Here is a 26,626-nt window from a genome sequence, read left to right as displayed (position 1 = left end):
ACAGTATCTACTTCCCAGGGTTGCTGTGAAGTCAAATGAGATAATGATTGTAAATTGATTTGCAGACCTTAAAGTGATTTATAAATCTTAGCTACCGACGATGACGAAATCTGGCCTCTCTCATCTCCTCTTTCCGGGAGACTCAGGGATGGTAGAGGAGAGAATCAGGATTCAACATTATTGAGGGAACAAGCCCAGGATCTGTAATGACCTCAGCACAGAGAATTCAAATGGGAAATACCATTTGCTAAAACAGATCACAACCCATCTGTGACTTAGCAGATCAGTCTTGGGAAAAAAACCTAAGCTTCTGAAGGATTTAAATGGCCTGTCCAGTGTCACAGCAAAGTATAAGTCAGAAACAAGGAATGGAACCTAGGTCGACCTGACGCTGAGCCTAGACCTTCCACGCACTACATCACGCTACTTGACTCCATGTTATTAATAAAACGCACTCACAGGCAGCTGATAGGATTCCGAAGCAGCAATTTGAGGCTGGCTAGAGCCCTGGCCTGGTTCATCTCTCCCCACCCCTACTCCATCTCTCTTCCTTCCCCCATCTTTCTCTCCTCCAGTCTCTCCCTGCTAATCTCTCTTTCTCTCTCCCCCTCCCTCCTCTTCCTTCTTTCTTCTCTATCTCTCCCCCCATCTCAATCTCTCTCTGTCTCTCTCCTCCTCCCTCCCTCCCTTCTTCTCCTTCTCCTTTTTTCTCTTTCTCTCTCTCCTTATTTCTCTTTCATCTCTCCCTCTCTCCCTGTCTCTCTCAGATGGACAAATGAGACAGAGGTCATCTTTCCTCTTGGAGGCAGAAAGCAATTACGCAACAAAGGAACATCCAGTGTGTGTTAGCTTTCATCTGGGGAGGATGCAGGAAACAGCTGCCAGGGTGGCCCTTACCTCTTGCCGCTTTCGCTCCTCGGGGGACAGCTGGTCCAGTATCCCAGATTCCACAACCTGAGGAATACACAGGCACAAATAATATGAACTCTGTACAGATTCCAGAATCAAGAATGAAGGCTGGAGGTAAGGCCAGGACCAGGACTTCCTGGGGAAAAAGCCTTCACAGTCTGGCTAACCCTCCCCTTTCCCAGCGGATTTCCCATTATTCCTCCTCACACACTCGACATTCTAACATTCCTATCCCTAAAATTCCATTTCTGATCTCTGGACCTTTGCTAATCTCATGCTCTCCCTCCTCAATCCTGCCTCTCAAATGTCAATCTCAATACGTCTTTCCCAATACCTCCCATCACCAGCAATCTCTCCCTCAAATTTCTTTGTAATTTGGCTCAGTTCCATATGAATGATGAATTTCCTGAAGAGACTGCATTATTTGAATGCGTACTCGTATTTCCATTGGGATGGAACCAATGACCATATTTTATACAATTTTAACCTCAAACAGTGCACATTTGAATATATGTGACCACTTCTGGGGATTCATTATTCACACCAATCAGAAGCTGGCTTCATTTCCTTATCTGTGTCTGTGATAGACTAAAAGATCTCTGAAGTCAGGGACTCTCATTTTTGTATGTGTATCTCCTTCACCTTTCACAGTATCTGGCACACAGTAGGCACTTAATAAAAGCTAGCTGTTAAGTCTGGCTCTATCCTCCTAAAAACTACTCCACTGAGTATACTCACTACTCCACATCTGTTGACTAGAGTCACAAAAGCCCAGGAGGCTGCCAACCTGAGTGCCCGGCAGGTTGCCAGAGGGATGTTAGGAGGAGGTTGAATTTATAGGAAGCCCCTACACCAAGGTGCTCCTGAAACAGCCCACACACCAGTCTGGGAACGACTGGCCCCGGAGACCCCTCCCAGCTCATGAGGGGCAGAAAGTAAGAACAAAGGAAGCCCAAATGCAGACCAGGCCAGCTTGGCACCCTGGTCTCCCTGCGGAGGCAGCACAATGCCTCCCTGAACGAGTCCTCCTGGGCTGGCCCGCCCACCAGCAGCTGCAGGTGGGATGATTGCCCAGATCCAAAGGGCTGAGTCAGCACTTGGGTGCTCATAAAACTCTGCTGCTACACATTCCTTGCTCAGGCTGAGCACCCCTGTGGGCACTGCCCACCCAGAACGCTCTTCCCCTTGTCCCCCACCCCTGGTCATCAGACAAGATCTGGAAAGGGCAGAGAGTGGAGAGATGGCAAAACCCCCAATGAGGAAATTGGGGTCCAGACAAACGGAGTGACTTAGCGTCAGAGCTGAGATTTGAACCCAGGCCCTCAGATCATTCAGTGGACCTTCTGCTACAGCACGGGGAAGAAGAGAGAAAGGAAAGAAAAGGAGGGAAGAGGGGAGGGGAGAAGGGAAAGGGGAAGGAGAGAAGGAAGGAGGGAAGGGGGAAGGGGAAAATGAGAAGGAGAGAAAGGGGCAAGAAAGGGAAACTCAAAAAGAGAAAGGCAGAGATAGATGGTGTGAAAAAAAACTGAAACCAGGCAGTGAGACGTGGGGAAGATTTTGAGGGGTTGTCCCTGATTCTGGCTACATTTTCTCCTTTGTTATTAGAGACTGAAGGAAGCTGGAGGTGGGGAAAGGCAAGCCAAAGCAGAAATCCCCTTTCCTCTGGTAATACCAGTGAGGCTACTGTAGGGCCCAATCACTGACCAGCCCTCCCCCACTGGCTTTCCCGAACTCCCAGGTGAGTCAGTGCCTCTCAGGGCATCTCCAAAGCTGCCCAAGGATGGTCCCACCCCAGTCTGCCCCACCCTGTACAGGCTGCAGCCACATAGCTGCTCTCTCTGTCCTCAGGCTGTCTTGGAAGTGGAGTGACTGCCTACCTAGCTTGGCTCGTGACTTGGCACACATACCCAGCCCTTGGGGGGACTGAGTCAGCCAAGCTAAGGGAGTGGGGTGGGGGGCTTCCGGTGATGGCATGGGAAACTCCTTCACTGCCCAGCGGTATTTACTCACAGCTTCCTGCCTGTGATGGCATGGGAGAAAGAAGGAAGAGGGGCAGCTGGGGGAAACACCAGCAGACTACCTAGCTCCTTGGCCATATTTGGTGAATCAGGACAGGAGCCAGGCTGCCAGGGAAGGAGAGCCCAGGAGTTCCAGACCCAAGTCATTGGGACTGCAGTCAGCCATACGAAAGTGCCAGCTAAAATCTCATTTTTAAGGAAGCCTTTCCCATCCCCTTACCTCTGCTCATCATTTCTTATTTATCCTCTGCTTTGTACATATTGATTACATGCTGTTTTGGTCATTAGGTTATAAGCTCCTTGAGGACAGGAACTGTCTTTTGCCTTTTTTTCAACCCAATGTTTGGCAGTGTCTGGAACACAGTTGGTACTTAATAAATGTTTGTTGAATTGAATTAAATTCTCTCTTTTTTGTCCGACAGAGAAAGTTTAAAAACTTTCCCACAAAGCCTTCCATCACAAAATCATGTATTTGGAGGCAGAAGGGACGTTGGAGGTCATCCAGTCCAAATAATCCCTTTATTTTTACAGAGGGGGGAAACAGAGGCAGAGACAGGATTTGAACCTACACCATTTGACACTAAGATACTTTATAAATGTTTAATGATTGAGTGATTCAAATTCCACTTTTCACACATATTAGATGGGTAACACTGGCCCTATCAGCCAATATCTCTGAGCTCCAGCTTTCTGCCTATAACACGGGGCTAGCGGCCTGCCATGTGTACCCTGCAAGGTGATCACGAGCATGAAGCTTTTCTGTAAGCCTCAAAGGTTAATATAACAAGCCATGCATGGAATAAGGTGTATGCCTGTTGGGCCTGGAGATAGGCCTTCAAGGACATATATACCCAACCTCCTCATTTTACAGATGGGAAAAATGATCTCCAGACCAGGGGAAGTGACTTGAGCAGGGTCTCTCATCATGAACAGCAGACAAGTACAGTCATCAACAAACATTTTATTAAGCGCTTACTATGTGCTGGGCACTTATTTAAATACTGGGGATATAAAGAAAGGCAAAAGAGAGTCCTTGCCCTCAAGAAGTTCATAGTCTAATGGGGGAGAAAACAAGCAGACACGTATGTCTGAGCAAATTATAAACGGGAAAAAAATCTAACAGGGAAGACATTAGCATTAAGGGAGACTGGAATAAACTTCCTATAAAAGGTGGGATTTTATCTGGGACCTGAAGGAAACCAAGAGGCAGACAGACATGAAGAGGGAGAGTATCCTAAGGCTTTGGGGACCTGCCAGATATCAAAAATCATCTGAAGTTTTTAAGGCACTTTGAGTTTCACAACTACCCTAGGAGGTAATGGTTAATTCTATCCCCATTTTCCAGGTGAGGAAACCGATGCTGAAGAAAGTTAAGCGACTTACTCAGGGTTATTGATCCAGAAGTGTCCGAGGTAGGATTTGAACCCAAGTTTTGTTTTATGGGTTTGTTTTTTTTTTTTGAGGCAACTGGGGTTAAGTGACTTGCCTAAGGTCACACAGTTAGTCAGCGTCTTGAACTCGGGTCCTCCTGACTCCAAGGTTGGTGCTGTATCTACTGCAGCACCTAAATGCCCCAAACTCAGGTATTTCTAACTCCACATGTGGCACTCTAATCACTGGCTACACTGCTCTCTCTTTTAATAGACCAGACTGCCTTTCTTGGAGTAAAGCAGCACATTTACTTCTCTGGGACAGTTTCCCCTCTGTAAAAATTAGGAATTCAAACTGAATTGGATCCAAGTTTCCTTCTAGTTCCAAATCTATAATCCCTTCATGTCTCTGAGCCTCAGTTTCCCCATCTATAAAATTGAGGTGGTCACTCTAGATGACCTTGAAGGTCCCTTCAAGCTGTGAATCTATGAATCACATTCTCTCTCTGGCTCTCTGGCTCTCTGCTCTCAAAACCACCCAGAGTCAACTCCTTTTCCCCGGACAATTAACCTTCAGCTGCCACCAAGGCTCCCCTGAGCAGGCGGTTAAAAGAGCAAGAGGATCACTGAATTAGTAAATAAACTGGAAGCAGTAAAACATATAAAGCATTAGCTAATTTGATGGAAAAAAGCAAAGAGGAAAACCAAACTGCCACTATCAAAAATGAAAAAGGAGTGGTTATAATACATAAAGAAGAAAGAAAGGATATTATTCAGAACTTCTGCCCAACTACATGATGATACAAGCAACAATTTATATGATGTAAGTGAATAAAAATATTGAAATTACTGGAAAAAATATTGAAATGATGAAAAAATGAGTAAAAAATAAAATCAGCAGAAAAAGAGAGAATTTAAGTAAGCAAACCTCAGAAAAAGAAACTAAACAAATCAGAAATGAACTCCCAAAGGGGAAAAAAAAGAACCAATTCCAGCACCATATGGATTCTATCAACATTCCAAAAATCCCAAATTAACTGCAATATTTGACTGTTTACCAGAATAGCAAAAAGGATCTTACCAAATTCCTTCTAAGACAAAATTATGGTCTTGATGCCTAAGCCAACAAGAGTTAAAACAGAAAAAAACAAAAGCCAAGGACCACTATCTCTAATCAATATTGATGCAAAAACTTTAAATCAAATATTAGCAAAGACTTTATGACAATGAATCACCAAGCTGGATTTATACCAGGAATGCAGAGCTGGTTTTACAAGAAAACAAATTTAACCATATTGATTTAAACAAATTTAATCATGTTAATGATAAAACAATAAAAATTATATTATCAATAGATGCTGAAAGAGATCTTGATAAAATACAGCCACCCCTTCTATTAAAAAAACAACACCAACTAGAAAATATAGGAACAAACTTGATAAATTTCACATATCTAAAACCAAGAGCCATCACAGAGCCAGGACAAACTTAATGTTTTCCATTAAGGTCAGGGATAAAACAAAGGTATCCATTGCCACCACTTCTACTTGACAAAATATTAGAAAAACTAGCTATTATAATAAGATAAGAAAAAGAAGTGGAAGAAATAAGCAGAGACAAGGAAGAAACCAAATTACCTCTTTTTTGCCAGTGAGATGATGGTTTACTTAAAGATCCCTAGGGAGTCTACTAAAAATTAACTGAAATAATAACTTCAATAAAACTGTAGGACATACAATAAATCCACACAAATCATCAGCATTTCTTTATAACACCAATAAAACCCAGCAAGAAAGACAGAGAAATTCCATTCAAAATGACTAGAGAATGCATAAAATACTTGAGAATCTAACTACCAAGATATACACAAGAATTACATAAATATAATTACAAGCTACAGTTTATAGATAGAACCAAATAACTGGAGAAATATTCATTGCTTATGGATAGGTTGAGTCACTATAATAAAAATGAGAAGGAAGGGGGCCCTAGCAGTGTCTACAAAGCAGCAGTTCTCAAAACAATTTGGTATTGGTTACAAAGTTGAGAGACTGATAAGTGGAGTAGGTTAGGCACACAATACTCAGAAGCAAAGAAAACTAGAAAACTAGCATTCAATAAACTCAAAGACCCTAGCTATTGGGGTAAGGACTCAGTATTTGAATAAGAAACCAAAAACTGATGTGAAAACTGGACAGCATTAAGGTATATTGTACAATTAAAGTATATATGCATACATACATACATACATATATATATACACACACATATATTTGTGCAAATCCAATACAGGTAAGATTAGAAGGGAAATAATTTGCTGGGAGAAAAATATTTGCAGCAAGGTTCTCTGGTAAAAGTCTCTTTTCCAAGACATACAAACTGCTAATTCAGATTTATAAGAATGAGAGTCATTTCCCATATGGTCCAAACATATGAACAGCCAGTTCTCATGGGAAAAAAATCCAGGCTATCTATAGCCATATGAAAAAAAATGCTCCAAATCACTACTAGAGAAATGAAATGAATGAATTCTGAAGTTCCAACTCAGACTCATCAGATTTGGAAAGATAACCAAAAAACCAGAAATGACCAATGTTGGAAGAGTTGTAGGAAGACATTGATACCCTATTAGTAGAGCTCTGAATATGACAATTCCAGAAAGCAATTTTGAATTATGCATAAAAAGTTACTAATAAGTACATGCCCTTTGACCTAGCCATACCAAAGAGACCCAAGAAAGAGGAAAAAGATCCCATATGTACAAAAATATTTATAGCAGCTCTTTTGGGGAAGACAAAGAACTAGAAATGGGAGAGATGCCTGTTAATTGGGTAATCAAGCCAAGGTCTGTGAATGTGATGGAACACTATTGTGCTGTGAGAGAAGAGGAAATAGATTTCAGAGACATGGAAAGACTTGGATAAACTGATGCAGAGTGAAGAGGAATCAGGACAATAATTCCTACTGTTAAATCAGGGATGTAAAAAATACACATTTCTGAAAGCCTCGTTCCCATCTCCCTCTGTATTGATTCTATCCACAGTCTGTTTGTAACCTAGCTGTTTTCTTTCCCATTAACAGTAAACTCCTTGAAGGCAGGAACTGTGATTTACCTTTTTTTGCATCCCCAAAGCATTTTGTGCCTGGCATCTAGTAGGTGCTTAATAAATGTTGACTGGTTGATCTTAAGAACTCTGATTATTGAAATGACCAACCATAAGTGGGAGGACTGACAAAGAACACTGCCCACATCAAGGCCAATGTGCAGAATAAGAAACACATTTTTGAAAATGACCAATGTGGGAATGGTTTTTTTTTTAATTGTGCTTACATGATAAGAGAATTTTTTTTAATCAGTCAGAAACAAAAAATGAATGTTTGATAGTTGAAAAATAAAATTAAATTAAGAAAAAACAACACACAAAGAAAAGTCTCAAACAAGGACATAGACACCCTTTTTTTTTTTTTTTTGAGTAAGACTTTTCTGAGAATCTGCAGATGGATCTGAAAAATTACAGGAGGAGGGCATGGCCATGAGGGAGTTGGGGTCCCTGGTCCCTTCACAGAGTACTCACCTCAGGGAGCTGGCTCCAGGTGACCTGGGCAGGCCGGTAGCTCTTCACCACAATTGTGGTGTCTGCTTTTCGAGGTCCCTCTGGGCTAGAGCAATCTTCCAGCTGATCATCGTCTGATTCGTGGCTGGTGTTAAGGCCCCTCTCGCGGATTTCCTGGTAGAACCTTGGATCTGGGGACAGAAGGCGAGCCACAAGCTGATACAGGGACTCTAAGGAGATCTCCCTGTCCTGTGCCTCTGAGGCAGCATCTTTTGCCAAGACCCTGGGGGGTGGTGAGACCCCGAAATTGACAGGCAGTGGAGAGCCCCCCAGAACGGGCTGTCTCCCATGACTACACAGGGCTCAGCCAATTTGTTGGAGAGCTCTAGAGAAGGGCAGCATCCCAGTGTAGAATGTGACACCTTCAGGACCAGGGTCCTGGCTGGTGATCGTGGCCCCCAGAAAAGGGAAGGCAAGGCAAGGACCTGGGGAGGGAGGGACCACCAAGCACAGGCACATGTAGTCTCACCAGAGTCCCAGAATGCCACAAGATTGGACTGGGGGATCCCTACCAAAGAATGCCCCCTCCCCTAAATCCACTTTTCAACAGACTTACTAATTGTAGACTATATTCTTCAACCCAGACAAGGCAGGCAAGAGGAACGGGCCACAGGACCACCCTAGGGCTCTCAGCCGCAGCATAGCTGCAGGGGCTCACTCTGGAGGCACCTCTGAGGCCCCTTCAAAGACCCTTCAGAGTCAGAGAATCACCCCCTACCTCCACCCCCAGGATTCAAAGGCTCCTGGGCTAATGTTGGGAAAGCATTTTGCAAACATGAGAAGGCCTATAAATAATTCTTCCTCCTCTCATCAGCAGCTAGACCCTTGAATCCTCCTAAACATTTTTTTTTCTGGAAATCTGGAGGACCACAGCAATGGGGAATATCCTCCTCCTAATTCTGTGGCACTTTTTGGTAGCAGCAGAAGAGACAGTCCCTAAGAGAAGGTAAGCTGCTTCAGTCATTAAACACTCCATGCCTACTATGTGCCAAGCTTGGTGCCAGGCACAGGGGATTGCAAATATTTTAAAAAATCAAACAATTCCTATCCTCAAGGCAGCTTACATTCTATCAGGCAGGAGATGATGTGTACACATATAAAGATAAACGGCATGAACACATAAAGTAGATACAGACTGTCTACTTCTGTTTTTGCATTCTCATTGAGGCACTTAGTACAAAGTAGGGGCTTAATGTTTGTTGACTGAGTTATTGATTCCTAGGGGGAGGGAGGCAAGAAAGGGCAGCACACAGTAGGGACTTAATGTTTGTTGATTGATTGGGGTGGGGGGGAAGAGGTAGAGAAGATAATGTCCTGAGAGCTAGACTTGGAATCAGGAAGACCTGGGCTCAAATTCTGCCTTTAATATTCATTACCTGTGAGACCCTGGACAAAGCTGCTTTACCTGTCTCATCCCGACTTTCTTCTAAAGTAACAGTGGTTAATATGTATAGAATGCTTTTATGCCTACAAAGCACTGTCCCTATGTTATCTCATTTGGTCCTCATCATGACCTTCTGAGGTGGAAATGGAGGCAGGGCTCAACACAGTACAGAGGACAGAGCGTTGATTTGAGAGATGAGCAACGTGTTGAAGTCCTGGCTCTGAGATGATAAGTGTGTGACCCATGGCAGGTCATTTAATCACTTTCAGTTTTGGTGTTTGTAAAAGTCCAAAGCCAGTGCTCTTTTCGTTGTAAATCCTAAAGCCTAATGAATCATGGTTATAGTTACCATGTCTCCAGAGGGCCCCTCAGAGATGAGGACTTTCACATACCCCCTCTCCCCAGATTCCGTCTTCCAAGATGCTACAGAAACAGCCACAGGTGGGGACGATGGAGGGAAGGAAGAAAGAAAGGAAAGAAGAAGGGAAGGATGAAAGGGAGGAAGGAAGGAAGGGGGAGGGAAGGGGAGAAGGAGAAAGAGAGAGAGAGAAGAGGGAGGAAAGAGACGAGAGGAGGGAGGAAAGAGAGAGAGAAAAGAGAAAGAGGGGAGAGAGAAGAAGGAGAAAAGAGAGAGAGAGAGAGAGAGAAACAGAGAGAGAGAGAAACAGAGAAACAGAGAGAGAGAGAAACAGAGAAACAGAGAAAAAGAGAGAGCTTATTCTCCCACAGACTCCCACTTTAAAGATGATCATTTTGAAACCAAATCCTTTAGGGAAATGGAGTTTCATCAACCAAATTGGAATTTACAGTTGATTTGGCTCCAGTGCAGCCCTGGGGGACAGCAAGGGAGGAGTCCAGTAACATTCTGTTTGAAGTGCAAATGCCTTCTTGAAAATTCCTTCCTTGTTTCTTTCCCCTTTGTTCCAAGACAGTTTAACTGCTATCCTGCCCTGAGGGCCAGGATGGAGGTGGTTCCCCACCCCCCCAATTTCCCTGCTCCCCAGAGGGCCCAGAGCATCTTAGAAAACAACAACACCCCCATGGAGGCTGGACTGACCACCCCAGCAGGGAAGCTGGTGACCGATGACTGGAGGAGCCAAGGCCAGACTCACCATCCTTGAAAGAGCCCTTGTGTGCACGCTTCCTCCCCAGACTTTTCTGTAGCAATGAGAGAAAGACAGAAAGGCAATCGGTTAAAAGAAGGTGGCCCATCTTGGTTTTCTTCTCATCCTTCCCTTTCGCTCCTGCCTTCGCCTTCTCTAGATGGACAGTGGGTTAACGGATGCCCCTCTGCTGGTCTACCCTGTGCCAGAGCCTGGATCGTGAGTCTACACCAAACATAATCTGCGCTTCCCCTTGCCAGTCCCCACTGGGGATCTGGAGCCCAGCCTGCTTTGAGCCTCTCCACCACCAAGGTCTGATGAGGCTAGCTAGGCAGTCTTCTCTCCCCGCTACCCTTGGGAATACCAATTGTCCTCCCAGGCAGAGCTTGGGGATGGCCTCTTCTCTGAGGCCCTTCCAGATCTCTTCTAGCTGTTGGTGCTTTGCTCTGAAATGCTGGCATCTCCCCTGCAATTTCTTTTTTTTTCTTTTTTTTTTTTTTTTTACATCACAATATTGTTTATTATGTGACTTTTTACAATACAAACAAAAAAATACAGAAATGCAATATATGAATACAGCTAAATGCAGAACGGTGACTTTTTTCTCTTCAAGAGGCCATGATTCCCATTTCTAGTAAAATAAAGAAGAGACTGCACACAGGTAGAAACAAGCTGGTAGTTAACTCCACATTTTTGTCTAGAAATGACCTATTAATGCATTTTTCCGGCTACTTACCATAAAGTGTAAAAAGGGAGTTAAAGGAAAGTTTTACTCACTGGTTCCTACCATATGAAAGACGCTATATTCTATTTTAGCAGGGCCAATATACGGAAAATATCTAAATTTAAATGTTATTACAAAAATGAAGCAGTAATGAGAGTCTTCTGGCTAAAGAAGTCACAAATTGAGAAGAGCATATATTTAAAGAATCCAAAACAAGAAAGGGCTGTTGTAAAAAGCTTTAGGTGCACTGGAAGCTTATAAGTTTTTTCCCATGTGTATTTTTAACAATGGAAGTGTCAAAAAAAAAGAGGGTCAGCTGTGTTAGCCTAGGTCATGTTCTCATCTGCAGAGAATTCTGAGAGACAGAGAGAGAGGGAGAGAGAGGAAAGAGATGGAGGGAGAGACAAGCATAGTTTGTATCAGAGCATGGCGATTTCTCCTCCACACAAACCTTCCAGAGTCCTTTTATTTTGGAATATCCTGTAAACAATCAAACCACCAGAACATGATTGTACAACAGTAAAATGTTCTCTTGCATTAAAGTGAAGACATCTGTTTAAAAAAAAAAAATTGGAAAGTACTTAGAGATGTTCCCTTCCAAGTACATGACACCGCTATGCAATTCAAGGCATCTTAATCTCCATCAACCGGAAAAAAAAAAAAAAAAAAAAAAACTTTGTCATGCTGTTAAATCCATCATTACGGATAGAAATGGTGCAAAACTGGTTAAACGGATCCAACAAACACTGACGTCCAGGACGGCACATACTGGTGGTCACTGACGGGCTTAAAAGATCTTTCCTTTCTTCTTGTTTTTCTCCAAAGTTCTGGAAGAGTTCTGCTGCTCCAAGATGCGCTGCTGCGCTTCCCAGCTGGCCTTGTCATCCTCAAACTGACGCCGTTTTTCCTCTAATTCCTTGTGCTGCGCCTCTAAAGTTCTTTTTCATTTGCTCATGACGCCGCTGGAGCTCAGCTTCCGAGTCTTTCAGCTTCTGCACCTTCTCTTTGACTTTCATCTCAAACACCTGCTCCATCTCCATCTCCATTTTCTTCATCTTAGCCACGTGCTCCCTTCTCTCTTCCTCCATTTGGGCCAGGGGGCTCTTGGTCAGCTGTCCCTTGTTCTTGTTGTCCACACCGTTGTATGTCACAGCCGCCAGCTTGCAGCTCCTGTAATTCTCATAGAGCACGTTGTTCGTCACATCCTTCAGGTCCTGCATGTGGGTTCTTATCAACATGTTTCTTAGAATTGTGAAATCACAATGATCACCATTTTCAACTTCCGCCACACCCCAAGGGTACTGCCTTCCTCGGACCCTCTTGCCATTAACTTCAATGATTGTGTTACTACCAACCACAGCAAGAGGTAAACGGTCCTTAATCTTTTTAACAAGCTTGTTTTCTTCTTCATCATCTGTTTCTGGAAATTCATATATTTTAATTTTATGCTCCTGAATTTCTTTCATTATCTGCTTCTTGAACTGCTGGCACTCCTCAGGGGTCAGCGTATCCGCTTTGGCGATGAGGGGGATGACGTTCACCTTGTCATGCAAGCGTTTCATAAACTCGATGTCCAGGGGCTTGAGGCCATGTCCTGATGGGGTGATGAAGTACAAGCAACACTGCACCCTGTTGTCTGGCATTTGCTGTCTGTTCACCCGAGACTCCGCGTTCAGATAATCCTCAAATTTGCTATCAATGTAGTCAATAACAGGCTGCCAACAATTACTATTGTCCACCGCATCACTGAATCCAGGAGTGTCCACTATCGTGAGCAATAACTGAACGCCACCTTCTTTGATTAAAACTTTGGCTTGCTCCACCTGTACGGTCTTTTTAATTCTATGTGAGGGACCTGGGTACTCTGAAGAATACAAGTCTGTTAGGAATAATGAGTTGATTAACGTCGACTTCCCCAATCCAGATTCTCCTACTACCATAAGCGTGAACTCAAATCCTCTCTTCACAGATTTTCTGTATACTTGATTTGGGAGATTCGCAAATCCCACGTAGCCTTCAAGGTTTTTCTGTTGAGCTACCATGGCGCCGCCGCCGCTCCTCTCCTCAGCCGCTCGCTCACTGACCGACATCCCCTCCCCCGGCGCGGCTGCCTGCCCGCCCCCCGATTCTCCAACGCCGCCTGCGCCTCCCCTGCAATTTCCTCCCTAGAATGGCAGCTTCAGGAGGGCAGGGCAGTTTGGGGAGCCCAAGCACCTGGCACAAAGCTGAGGTTCAATGAATACTCCCTGGGTCCAGTTACTGTATCATGGGGACCATTCTCCTTCCCCTCCAGGGCCCCAGAAGTGATGACTCTCCTTCCTTGCAGTGAGCTAGCCATTCCTTTAAGAGACCCCTTCCTCTGTGAGCACCTGCCCTTCCCTGTTCTGGGAGAGGACCAGGCTGGATTTCATCAGAACAAGCAGGGACCAGAAACCTTCCCAGCTACTTGGCTTAAAGCAAACCTTCTCCTGGTGCTAAAAGCAGAGAAAAGAAACAGTGGGGACCTAGATGGACACATTCAGAGGGAAGCCCATAGGAGACCCAGATCCAGTTTGCCAGCCCCTAGTTCTGAGATCAAAATTTTTAAGTGCTTTGCCTGGAGGGGTCTCTCCCCAACATATGCTCTAGCTGTCCCTGTATGGGACATTCAGGTGATGCCAGAACAATCCAGTAAAACTCATCATTACTTGCTTTGCACTGGGGAGGGCAGCTAGGTGGTGCAGTGGATAGAGAGAGGGCCTGGAGTGGGGAAGACCTGAGCTTAAATTCAGTCTCAGATACTTACTAGCTGTGTGACCCTGGGCAAGTCACTTAACCTGTTTGCCTTATGTGTGTTCGTAAGACCATGCTATCAGAGAAATGATGACATGACTTGCACTTGACTTTGTTTTGAGTGAGGGAGGGCTGTGCAGGTCACCAGCCTCACTTCTCCTCCAGAGTCATCTGAATCCAGTGACCAGATAGTCATCAGGATGACTGAAGATGACCCAAGATGAGGCAATTGGGGTGAAGTGACTTGCCCAAGGTCACACAGTTAGTGAGTATCAAGTGTCTGAGGTGAGATTCAAACTCAGGTCCTCCTGACTCTTGCACTGGTGCTCTATCCACTGCACCACCCAGCTGCCCCAACCTGTTTGCTTTAATCTAGTAGGGAACAAAGGGCTTCTAGGTGGTGCAATAGATAGATTACCAGCCCTGGAGTCAGGAGGACCTGAGTTCAAATATGGCCTCAGATACCTCCTAGCTGTGTGACGTTGGGCAAGTCACTTCACCCTGTTTGCCTCAATTTTCTCATCTGCAAAATGAGTTGGAGAAAGAAAGAGCAAATCACTCCAGTATTTTTGCCAAGAAAACCCCAGATAGGGTGACAAAAAGTTGGACAGGACTGAAACTGAACAACTGCAAAAAAGGGAGCCTAATGGCCTTAATTAATGTTCTATCAATCAGCATTTATTAGGATCACAAATTTAGAGCCAGAAGGGACCTCAAGGGACACCTACCCTGACCCCCTCATTTTGCAGATGAGGAAACAGAGTCAAAGGAGGATAAATAACAACCATAGTCAGATGGGGAGTTAAGAAGTCAGAGGTGAGATCTGGGTCTTCATTCTCTGACCTGGATCTTCTACCTACTCTGTGCCAAGCACCCAGCGGCTTCCTAAGGCTTTCCATGACAGAGAGGCTGCTGACCTGCACCTGGGGACTTTTCTCCACTGGGAATTCCAGATATCCATGAAATCACAGGTTGAGAGACACTCTCCAACCTCACAAAAATAAAAATGAAAAGAATACAGGTCACAATGCTGAGTACTAGGGAGCCACTGGCAGTTCTCAAGAAGAGGAGGAGCTCAAATTACCTTCTGTTTGCTTATTTCAAATCCTGCCTAAGACACTTCCTAGCTATGTGATCCTGGGCAAGACAATCTCTGTCTGCCTCAGTTTCCTCAACTGTAAAATAAGCATTAAATTAACACTTGCCTCCTGGGGATGTTGTGAGGATAGCTGTAAAATGCTTATCACAAGTGTATATAGCACATAGTAGGTGCGATATACATTCTGTGATTATGTATTAGCATATACTGCTATCATAATGGTAATATGTACTATGATATATTTCTTAGTCCTTTCAATGGGGAAATTCTATCTGTTCAGGCAGGAGATCTGCAGAAGCCAGGTGGTCCTGAGAAGTCCCCAAGCTCAGGACTGTATATAATATAATATACATATAATAACATAAAGCTGACCAATAAGATAAGCTCAATTCCTTCAGTAGGCCAGAGACTGAAAAGCACAGGGTTAACTTTGCTCACTGCTCTGACCTTTCTGTTCTCTCTCTGCCTGTACAGAACAGTGGCTGTAATAATTTCCATCTGAGACATCTGAAATTCCCAAGGCACTTAGTTTCTGGAGTTGCATCTGCTGCTGGTTTGAACGAGTTATCAGAAAACCAAGCATGGAACTAAACGAAACACAGCCCCATTGCTGTTTGTACATAAAGGATGGCTCACATCTACTGGGCCCTTGGCACATCATTATATCTGGTCCAGTATTCTTTGACTCTCAAGCTAGTGATGCTCTGGGGGCCCCCTTTCGCCTTAGCTTTAAAAGATACCCACAATTTCGACTGGCATTGCCATATTTATTTCATCTGACTTTCCAGTGCCTTCCCCTAGCTGTCCCTGTGCCTCCTCATCTCTGCCCCTTAGAATTTCTCTTAGTTCCCTGCAAGGTTCGAGTCCCCACCTGCCCCACTTCATTCTTACTCATCTCAGCCATATTCCCCCAATAGAATATAAACTCCCTGAGGGCAGAGGGGGGTGTTTTATTTCTATCTTTGAGTCTCAGTCTGGTTCAGGATGGTGCCTGGCCCATTCCCACCTTACTAGTGTTACATTTGACCTCCTTCCACTTACTCTAAGACACTCAGGAACAGCCGCTTGCTTGCTTACCTCATGGGGTACCCCATGGCCTTGCATTGGTGTTCCGCCATGTGTAGAATACACCTGCTTTTCACCTCTGTCTCCTGGTTTCTGTCAAGACTCAGCTGGAATCCCACCTTCTGCAAGAATTCCCTCGCCATCATCCTGGCTGCTAATGCTTCCCTGAGATGACCTTCCAGGGATTCTGTATATATTTATCTGAGAGCCTGCTATCTCCTCCATTCAAAATGTGAATTCTTTTAGTGCAAGGACCATATTTTTGCCTTTCTTTGTATCCCCAGTGCTTAGCCTGGGCTGGAAGTCCAGGGACAAGCCCGTTGCTGACCATCACAAAAGATATTAACCTGCGTTTTCTACCTGGATTGGTTTGCCCCACTTTGGACAGCCTGGTGACACCCCTCACCCCAATCTGGGAGATACATTCAGGTTGGTGCTGGACTTGGTGAGGACAAGCTTAGCCCACAGCAACTTGGAATGCCCACACTCAAGAGACACCCCCCCCCCCAGCCTCAGTCTCCCTCAGTTGTAAGGATTAGCCAAATATCACTTAAAAAAAACTAAAACACCCCTTTCTGCTATGCCAAGAGTCCTTTCCAAGGATTAATAAAGCAGCCAACAGGTTAGAATGGACTGAACACACAGGCTCAGGTTCCTCATTGCAGATGTTTGTTAAGTCCAGTACAGATCATCATGCCCCACCCAACAAAGACCTCCACTCTCTCACCAGAGCTAATTCAATTGACCACAAGGCCCAGGGCACCTTCTGGGCCCAGGACCTCAAAGGCAAACAAACAAATGGGGACAATCCAGGTCCCTGCCTAATTCCATTAAAGTTCAACTTTCAATTTGTCAAGCAGGCAGAAAGATGTGCTTAAGTAAAACCATACAGCTCCCTCCTTCCCCTCACAGCTTTCCTGTCCTCTTTTCACTGGTTTTGTGCTTGACCTCACTGCTACCCCTAACTTTTTCAGAGATGGGAGCCTGGGTGCTAATGGTGCCTCCCATTCTGAAGCCCCAAGCACACCTGTGTGGCCAAGGTGCTTCCTGGTAGACCAGCAAGACCTCTTCTCCTATCTAGCCTCCTCAACAAGTGTCCCCTACTCTGGTCCACCCTCTACACCACAGCAATGATTTTCTTTCATTAAGCCCAGATCTGATCATGTGATTCTCTTACTCAACCAATTTCAGAGGCTTCTTATTATCTACAGGATATCAGAAACTGCTCAGGTTAGCTTTTAAAGCACCCCCCAGCCTGTCCCCAGGTTCCCTGGCCATCAGCTCTCCCTCCTCACTCACACTCAACATTCCATCCACCAGTGCCACGGCTCAAGCTCCCTGCCTAGAACACCCTCCTTCCTTAGCTCTGCCTGGGAGTCTGCTCCTCCTTCATGTCCAAACACTATCTTTTATCACCTTCATTTTCTGAACCACCTCTCACCCAGAACTGCTCGGCCCCTCCCTGATGCTACCGCCTTCTCCAAGAATGACAAACACCAACAACCTTGCATACAACGACCTTGAATATACCAGTATTTATTCCCTTTATATTTATTTGGTATATAACTGTAGATGCACTTATCTTTCCCATTAGAAAGCAATCTCCGTGAGAATAGACATTCTTTGTATTTGCTTCCCCTACACCTAATGCAGTGCCCGGCACATAGTAGGTGCTTCATAAATATTGCTTGGACTTCAGTTTTCTCATCTGTACAGTGGGAAAGCTGAACTACATTCCAGCTCTTAAATCAACTCTGAGATGTAACAAATTTATGAATGAATGGGAGGCAGCTTGGCAGACCTGGCCTTGGAGTCAGGAAGACAAGTCTGGATTCTGACACGTACTGGTTGTGTGACCTTGGGCAAATCATTCTCCCTTCTATTGTTCCCAACAATTCTTGGGGTCTAAGCATCAGAACAGTTGTCTGGTGGTGGATGTGCATTGCTATAAGGTTTTTTCCTTAGAAGCATTTCCCACTTAAAGTTTTAAACCTTTTTATGTATCCCCAGTGCTTAAGCACATAGTAGGTGTTTAATTAAATGCTAGTTGAGTGACTAACTGACCAATGAGATCATCTCTCGGGTCTTAAAATCTTGATTCCTGCGACTTTACCAGATGGGCAAGATTCCTGGAAAAATGCTATGTTTTCACTTACATGTGTGCTGTATGGATATAAACATATAGATATGCATGTTCTATAAAACTGCAGGTCAGGAAAGAAAAAAATTGAAGGGAAAAGCAGGGAACAAATACATGCATACAATACATACATACATACACACGCACTATTTTCCCAGGAATCTTGACAGCCTGGTGAAGTCACAGGAATCAGAAGATTTTAAGACCTAAGAGATGATCTAATTCAGTCAATCAACTAGCACTTATTAAGCACCTACTATGTGCTTAAGCTCTGAGGACACAAAGTAAACAATAATCTTTGCCATCAAAAATAATCATTACAATCTAATGGCGGTAGGGGAGGAGGGAATATATGTACAAATAAGGTATGTACAAGGTAAATGGGAGATAATTGATAAAGGGAATTTAGTCAGTTAACAATCCATGAACTTTTATTAAGTGCCTACTATGTGCCAGGCACTGAGCTAAGTGCTAGGGATATAAAGAAATAAAAAAACAGACTGCTCTCAAGAAGTTTCCAGTCTAACGAAGGGATGACATGCAAAGAGATGTTCAAACAAGACACCGACAGGATGAACTGGCAATAAGCTCTTCTGGATGGTACTAGCGTGAACGGAGGCTGGGACTCTTCAAAGAGGAAGCTGACACACAGTGAAAGTGACATGGTGGCCTGGGAGAAGCTGGCTCTGGACTTGCTCCACTATCCTGTCTCCCTCTAACTCTGATTTTATGCTCTGTCATCCTTTGCCTTCTCAAATAAAAACAGGGTCTCCTAATAAGCATATTTGCATCATAACTGGGGCCCCAAGAGAAAAAAGAGTCTTTCCAAGAACTAAGCATCCATGTATATATAATTAGAGAGTAATGCTAAATGATTCTCTCCTAGCCAGGAAACCCATACCTCCAGCCTTCTAACTGGCAAGCACAGCCTATCCCTCTGCCTTGAGAGAGTTCTCTCCCCACCCCCAGCCTCCTTGAAGAATCCCTAATTTCCTTCAGTGCTTAGCTTAGACCCCACCTCCATCCCTCTAGCTGGTATTGGCTCCCCTGCCCAGCTCTGATAACCTAGTAATTACTACGTGTGTGTATATACATATATGTATACTTATGTCTATATGTAGGTGTGTGTATACAGAGACACTCACACACACATACATACACATACTTTGGGTGAACGTAGTAGAATGTCATCTCCTTGAGGGCGGGCTATATTTTGGGGAGTTCTTTGAATCCCCAGCAGCTGACGCGGTGCCTAGTACCACGGTTGTGCCCAGGACATCCTTGATGACTGATTGGCTATTACTTGGCTATACAATGCACCCCACCTTCTACTACGAATGACCCTCCCCTGCTTAATGAGTCTTGCTATTTTCCAAAACTGAGCACAGTCACAGTATTAATAAATGCTAAACTGAATTAAAACAGGAGTCACTTGGCTCTACCACTTACTAGGAATTCATATAGTACAAATAAGAAATATACTGACAATGAGATTTACAGCTGGGAGAGACCCTGACAGTCACTGGGTGCAGTGTCAAACACTAGTGAAGAGTGGCCTGCACCAGATTAAAAAGTAAATGGGAAGTAGTTAACCAGACAAATAAAAATACAATAAAAACTGATAGTTAATTTGTGGTTTTCTAAGTCACGAGGCCCTCGGGGATATCTCTGTACAGTTTAGGGGATCATGCTTCTATCTGAGTTTGACAGACTGGTGATGTTGTCCAGCTCCCTCATTTTTAAAGCCTTGTGCGAGGCATGAGACAGAAAAAGACAATGATGAAAAATACCACCTGTGTTGTGGGTGTGGGGAGGGAGAGACAGAGAAAGGGAGAGATACAGAAACAGAGAGAGGGAGAGACAGGGAGGGAGAGAGAGGGAGGGGAAGAGAGAGGGGGAGAGAGAGGGAAAAACAGAAGAGGAAGGGAAAGGGAGGGAGGGGAGAAAGAGAGGGGGAGGGAGGGAGGGAGCGAGAGAGAGAGAGAGAGAGAGAGAGAGAGAGAACAAGAATGAGGAAAGACAGGGTCAATTAGAGAGAGAGACGACGAGTAGGAGATGAGACAGAGACAGGTACAGAGATGACCGCATGGAGGAGGAGGAGAGGCCTCAAAGAAAACTGGGAGTTCTGAAGAGGGCACTGGAGAGGGAGGACATCCCAGGCATGGAGGACAGCAGGTGCCAGGGCCCATGGAGGGAGAAGAACAGTCCCCAGGCCTGACTGATACAAAGAGTGTGTAAAGGAGGGAGGCATGAGCTCCTCGGCTTCCAGAGGAGGCTGACTGGCCCAGTAAAGAGAGCTGGATTTGGAGTCAAGAAGATCCAAGTTTGAATCCAGCCTCAGAAATTTACTGGCAGGGTGACCCTGGTGAGTCCCTTAGCCAATCTCTGCCTCTGTTTCCTCTCCTGAAAAGTGGGAAGAACCAGTGCCCATCTCCCAGAACAGTTGTAGGATTAACACACAGAAAGTGTGTCTGCAAACCTTTGAGTGCTCTAAAATCACTAGCTGTTGTCATTAGAATCCCTCTTATTACTGCCATGCTGGCAGCTTGGCTCCAGACAAGTCAGTCTTTCTGCCTCAGTTTTCTCCGCTGTAAAATAGGGAGAATGCTAGAATCTACTTACTAGGGGTTCAAAGGAGATAACACACACAATGTGAATGCTATTTTAGTTATTATTACTACTATAGTTAGTGGTTTCCTATGATCCATTAGAGGCCAGCATCCTCAAAGTGGAGGGAGAGTCAGTGTCCAGTTGAGGGGTGCCTCAGCCCACCCAGGGCTGGCCATTTCCCCACACTTTTTACCTTGCTCCTGCCTGGGCTCCGCGCTCGCCCCTGGGTTGATTCCTCAGCCAGAGGTTTGAGGGTGTTCACACGCTTGGCCTCGGCAGGGCTCTGGAATCCCTTCATAGCAGCACGGTAGGACTGGTTCCGGAGGTTCCGTTTCAGCGTCCCTTCTGAGGTCACATCCATGTCTAGATCATCCCGGGAAAAGCTGGGGACAGACATCCTCTTGAGGTTCTGCTGGGAAAGGTCCTTGCTCAGCATGGACACTGCAAAGCTCTGGTGTCGGGTAGGTGTCTTAGCCTTGGTGGACACGGCCAGGCTCTTGGGGATCAGCTGCTGAGTGCCCATCTTGAGAGCAGCAGGACTCTCCGTGCTCAAGATGATGGAGTGGGGCTCGCCTGGTGGATGTTCCTCCTGGAAGGACCTCAGGGAGCTCCGGGATGCAGGGAGCCCGGAGACTGGGTTGCCATCCTTATCAAGACACAGCTCAGAGTGAAAACGATATTCCAGCAGCTTGGACTTCTCATCCAACGAACCATCTGAATGCCTTTGAGACATGGTGCTTCCAACTGGGGTGGAACCTGGTGGGCTGAAAGAGACAACATATGAGATTGAAACACAAGGTCATCTTAGCTGGGGCCCCCCCTAACAAGGGGTATCTCCTCTGAGGGGATGCACCCTGCCACCTGGCAGAGCAGGCCTTCCCTCCCACCTCCACATCCCTCCTTTCTCTTATCTCTGGGCTCCCCTCAGCTGCCAAACCACACACAGAGGACTATGATTCTAGCACCATTATTAAACATAATTAATACAATGACATAATTAGTGAGCAATCCTCCCCGAGGCGGGAGGAATAGAGGGGCTCCAGCTGATACTTGGGTCAGGGATAAAACCAAGCTAGGCATGGAGTTGGCTTCTCTGGGGAAAAAAATCAGGCTGGGGAAACTGAGGTATGGGGCCCAAGACACTGTATCTCAAAAAGAGCCCAACTCCTTTTATTTGCCAAGTTATCTATTGTGGAGGGGGGAGGATATGAAAGGTACCATGGCATCACACATGGAATGGACTTTCACAGCCACGTGGTTCAATTTCATTTTAAAAAATGAGGAAACTGGGGCCCAGTGAGAGGAAATCATTTGCCCAAGATCATTCAGGGAAGGGTAGTGATGTCAGCTGGGTGGCACCATAGTGCACAGAGCACCAGGTGTGGAGTCAGGAAGACCCAAGTTCAAATCTGGCCTCAGATACTTCCTAGCTGTGTGATCCTGGGCAAGTCACTTTACCCTGTTTGCCTCAGTTTCCTTACCTACACAATGAGCTAGAAAAGGAAATGGCAAACCACTCTGGGATCTTTGCCAAGAAAACCCTCAATGGGTCATGAAGAGTTGGACATAACTAAAAATGATTGAAAAGCCATGCCAAGGAAGCCCAGCTGCTCACTGCCAACAATGTTTTAAATACAGATCTTCTCAAGGGAAGGGGATATGGTGTGGTGTCCTGTTAGAGTACTGGATGTATACAAAGACATGGGTCTGAGTTTTCCCTCAGACACTTCTGAGCTGTAGCACTCTGGGAAAATCACTTCATACCCTTCTCTCAGTTTCCTGTTCTGTAAAAATGAGGACTCTGTGACCTCTAGGGTCCCTTCCAAGTCTAAATCAATGACTTTCCTCTTCTTAATATTGTTACTATTATTAAAGTGGTAACAACACAGAAAGAGCTTAGCTCAGAGTCAAGACTTGAACTCACATCCTCTCTCTGACACACAGTGACTACAATGACCCTAGTCAAGTCATTAACCCTTTAATGTCCCAGGCAATCCTGAGTCTAAATTGCACAATTGTATCAGTGGAGGGAGTTCACTCACTGGGAGTTCCTTCCATCAATGAACACAAGGTCCAAGGAAGCAATCACTGTCTTCCTGGTTGCGTAGCTACAGGTGGCTGAATGTCACCATCTCACAAGGGTAACCAGGGCATGAGATCCCAAAAGGGAGTAGGAAGGCAGAGATGTCTACAGAGCGGATCATTGAGCTTTCCTCCTTCATTTTACATCTGAGGAAACTGAGGTTCAGGGTGAAGTGACTTGCCCAAGGTCTCCAAGGCAGTCAGAGGTCCTCTGATTATCCCAAATCCAGCACTTATTCTACCTCCATCTCAGAAGGGCACATGTGATTAGAAAAACTGATGGAGAGATATTGGGTGGGGGCGAACATCAGCTGGATGGTCCAAGTTCTGCTCTGATCCTCATAAAATCCAAAACAATGCCCCAGCTTGCTGGGTGTATCCAAAGGATAAGGAGGCCATGTTGGGAGACGCTAAGGCATCTGCAGGGATGCCCTCTTTTCTCCTAGAATCCCCCCAGAATCCCTGCTCCCTCCCTCAAGGCATAGGGTACCACCTTCTAAGGGAGATCTTTCCTCTACCTTTGCTGGAGCCTCTCCCTCTTGGAAGCATAACTCAGGTACTCAGTCTTTTGGTAGCACCCACCCACCCGCAGAATATAAATGCCTTGAGAACAGGGCTGTTTTCTGTGTCCTAGAGAGACAGATGGGACAAAGGGAGTGAATAAGGTTTGTTTGGTGGATTTAACTGAAAGTCAAGTGCTCTCAGTGTTGACTCATTCTGTCCTTGGCCTCATCACAGTCCCTCCACTTAGTTCTGGTTTTCTCCTACATGCCATTTCCTTTCCCCATGCTCTCCACCTTCTTATCTGCTTCTCCCCTAAACCTAGTGGCTGTTCAGGTTTTGTCTAGCAAGCCCTACTCCCCCAAGTTCCGTCCCAATAGGAAAAAATCTCAGATCTCCTCATTCCTGCCCCTATGACCAATCCAATCAGCATTTCTTAAGTGCCTACTGTGTACCAGGTACAGTGCTGACTAAGGGCTGGGGATGCAATGAATAAAGATAGTCTCTGCAGGGCTTCTGCTGTGGGTGAGTAGGAGGGAGCACTGATCATGGGAGGAAGAACATGTTTGGGACAGCATGATTGGGGGACCTAACTGTGGCTTGGGGGAGGAATGAAGTCCTTCAGGGATCTTCTAGTCCAAAGGATTCAGACCAGGCTACTCTGCAAGCTGGTGGACTCCCCTAATCCGATATCTTTTCCCCTCCCACTGCTCTCCACACCCAACTCGCTGGTACCAAACCTCTCACCCTGCTTCCAATGTGGTACAGTACAGTGTGTGCCAGATCCACCAGGGTATGGTCTCAGAATCTCAGATCAATGAAGCTAAAATGGGCCTTGGAGATCCCGGTATCAGAGGGAGAGACTGAAGCCCACAGTTAAGGGCTCTGCCAGAGGCTGGACAGTGAGTGAGTCAGGGGCATGGAACCCAGATCTCCTGATGCCCAGCCCCTTGCCCCTTCCACCATACTGACTCGATGGGGAGCTCCTCCAGGACAGGAGTTATACCTCATCGTGTATGCCCCTTCAATCCAATTCCCTCGCAAGTCATGGCATCACGTCCCTGATGTCAAGAACTTCTCTTCAAGAACTCAGGACCAACCACAACCCTTCCCAGCAGAGGATGGGTGGGCAGGTCATTTATCAGCCTCATGTGGAGGGTGAGTCAGAGTTGAAAAGGCCCTGATGTTTAAAAAGACTAATTTGACAGAAGGGGAAAGTGAGGCTCACTAGAGCATAGCAGTAAAGGGAACAGAGGCAGAGCTGAGATATGAACCCAGAATCAGGGCTCTTTCCACTGATCCACCCTGTCTCCCCTTTGAACGCTGAACTTCCATAACTCTGGCCCTTTTCTGGCTCCTCCTCATCAATGAGCTAGCTGAAAACGGTCAGAAGGAAGAGGTGACTGATGTTGCCCAGGATGGGTCGTCCTCAGACCACGCAAGAGGGCCAAGGTCACACACAGTTAAGATACTGTCTCTCCTCCCTCTGTGACTCAGCCTGCCTGGGGCACCCCCTTCTCCCACTGGGCTGCTGGGACCACTGAAACACATCTGTGAGAGAGTCACCCATCCCTGGCACCCCTGGCTTACAGGAACCACGCCCCAGCTTCCCAGAAAGGGACCAAGGCTGCAGCTGTCTCCTCCTGGCGCCTACACCAGGCCTGACTCAGGGCTGTGACCCGGGGGAGACTCAGACTGACAACCTGAGATGGAAAGTGAAAGGGATAAATCCAAGGGGATTTACTGGAAAGCAGGACAGGTCAGGAAGGGCCACAGGCCTGTCACCCCCTTCCTCTCTTGCACTCTGGAAGATGTTCCCCAAACATGATTCCCACCTCCCCTGGTCCATCCGTACATTCCATCAAGGCTCAAGCTCAGGTGCTATCCTCCTTGCTACTATAGCCTTGCCTCCACACTGAAATTATATGTGTGTGTACGTGTATGCGTGTGTGTATATATACACACACGAATATATTATGACATACATTAATTTATGTTCATTTAATTAAATTTTGATACATTTTAGTACTTTATTATATATTAATAAGCATGTGTACGTAATAATTACATATGTGTATAATAATAATATTATAATAGCTCGCATTTATTTAACACTTACCATGTGCCAGGTCCTGGGCTAAATGCTCTATAAATATTCTCTCATTTGATCCTCATAACAACCCTGGGAGGTTGGTGCTACTATTATCTCTATTTTACAGTGAAGGAACCTGAAGCACAGAGAGGTGAGGTGACTTGCCCAGAGTCACACAGCTAGTTAAGTGTGAGGCTGGATTTGAACTCAGCTCTTTCTAACTTCGGCCTGGCATTCTATCCACTTTGACTTATTTCTGTACAGGCTGTTTCTCCTCCCTCCTAGAGGGCAGGGGCTATTTCAATCAATCAACAAGCATACATTGGGCACTTATTGTATGCTTTATAAATAATTTCCAGGGATATATGTCTTTCGTCCTCGGTGCCTGGCACACAGTAGATACTTAGTAAGTGTATGGTAAAGGAATACACTGGTGAATAGCAGGGCTAAAAGACCAAGCTCTACCTCAGAATTAATCTCTGTGACTTTATTTACCCATCTGTAACATGGGGATGACCCCCTGAGAGGTGTGGTAAAACTTAGTCATTTACTTTCCCTTCAAACAAGATGATGGGGGCAGGGAGTGAGGAGACTTGGCATTGGCTCCTAATTCTCTCCCAAACCACCCTGGGCAAGTCTCAGAGTATCAGCTTGGGAAGGAACCTCCTGAGAAGGAAGACGGCCCCCTCCTCCAGCACTCAGGAAGGGCGGCTGCTTACCTCGCTGATGCTGAAAGCCCTCCAGGGATGGGCCCACTGCGTGCCTACTGCCCTAAGCATCTGTAGAACAAGACTGCCCACCAGCATTTTCCAAGCCCCATCTGCCCCACCCACTGGGTTAGAGACGAGTGATCAATAAATTAAGTTGCATTTTTTCAGTTCCTGATTGGACCCTGTGTTAGGTGCCAGGGAACCTGACAAGAGTGAAATAGTTCCTGCCTTCAAGGAACTTTTATTTTACTAAGGGAGGCTATATGCTCAATCTCCTGGGGAGTAGGGCTTCTTTCCTATGTGAAACAAGCATAGTCAGGGCTTGGCACACCATAAGGGGTTACCAGATACTTGTTGATCTGCTGACAAGTAAGTAGAGTGAATAAATACAAAATCAAAACTGGGTAGTTTGGGAGGGAGGGCACTAGCAGCT

At 45.5% G+C, this 26,626-nt stretch overlaps 1 protein-coding gene, 1 long non-coding RNA gene and 1 pseudogene across 2 annotated transcripts in view; 1 reads left to right on the top strand and 2 right to left on the bottom strand.

Annotated features, from left to right (window-relative positions):
• The window catches only part of ARHGEF16 (Rho guanine nucleotide exchange factor 16), a 72,225-nt gene that overhangs the window by 31,617 nt on the left and 13,982 nt on the right, over positions 1-26,626 (bottom strand). Inside the window, exons 2-5 of the mRNA XM_072608638.1 lie at positions 21,002-21,572; positions 10,408-10,453; positions 7,873-8,042; positions 898-954 (exon numbers count right to left, since the gene is read on the bottom strand). Coding sequence (XP_072464739.1) covers positions 898-954; positions 7,873-8,042; positions 10,408-10,453; positions 21,002-21,541 — 813 coding nt within the window. The 5' untranslated portion in view covers positions 21,542-21,572. The remainder of the gene's footprint in view (positions 1-897; positions 955-7,872; positions 8,043-10,407; positions 10,454-21,001; positions 21,573-26,626) is intronic.
• LOC140504093 (uncharacterized) lies at positions 10,527-15,653 on the top strand. The gene is made up of 2 exons (XR_011966960.1): positions 10,527-10,617; positions 15,468-15,653. It is a non-coding gene; the product is annotated as an uncharacterized lncRNA (long non-coding RNA).
• LOC140504090 (septin-7 pseudogene) lies at positions 11,828-13,227 on the bottom strand (annotated as a pseudogene).

Source organism: Notamacropus eugenii, chromosome 5, assembly GCF_028372415.1.
Source record: "Notamacropus eugenii isolate mMacEug1 chromosome 5, mMacEug1.pri_v2, whole genome shotgun sequence".
NCBI lineage: Eukaryota > Metazoa > Chordata > Mammalia > Diprotodontia > Macropodidae > Notamacropus > Notamacropus eugenii.
The sequence above is the reverse complement of the archived record's forward strand: the minus strand, read 5'-3'. Positions and strand labels throughout refer to the sequence as shown.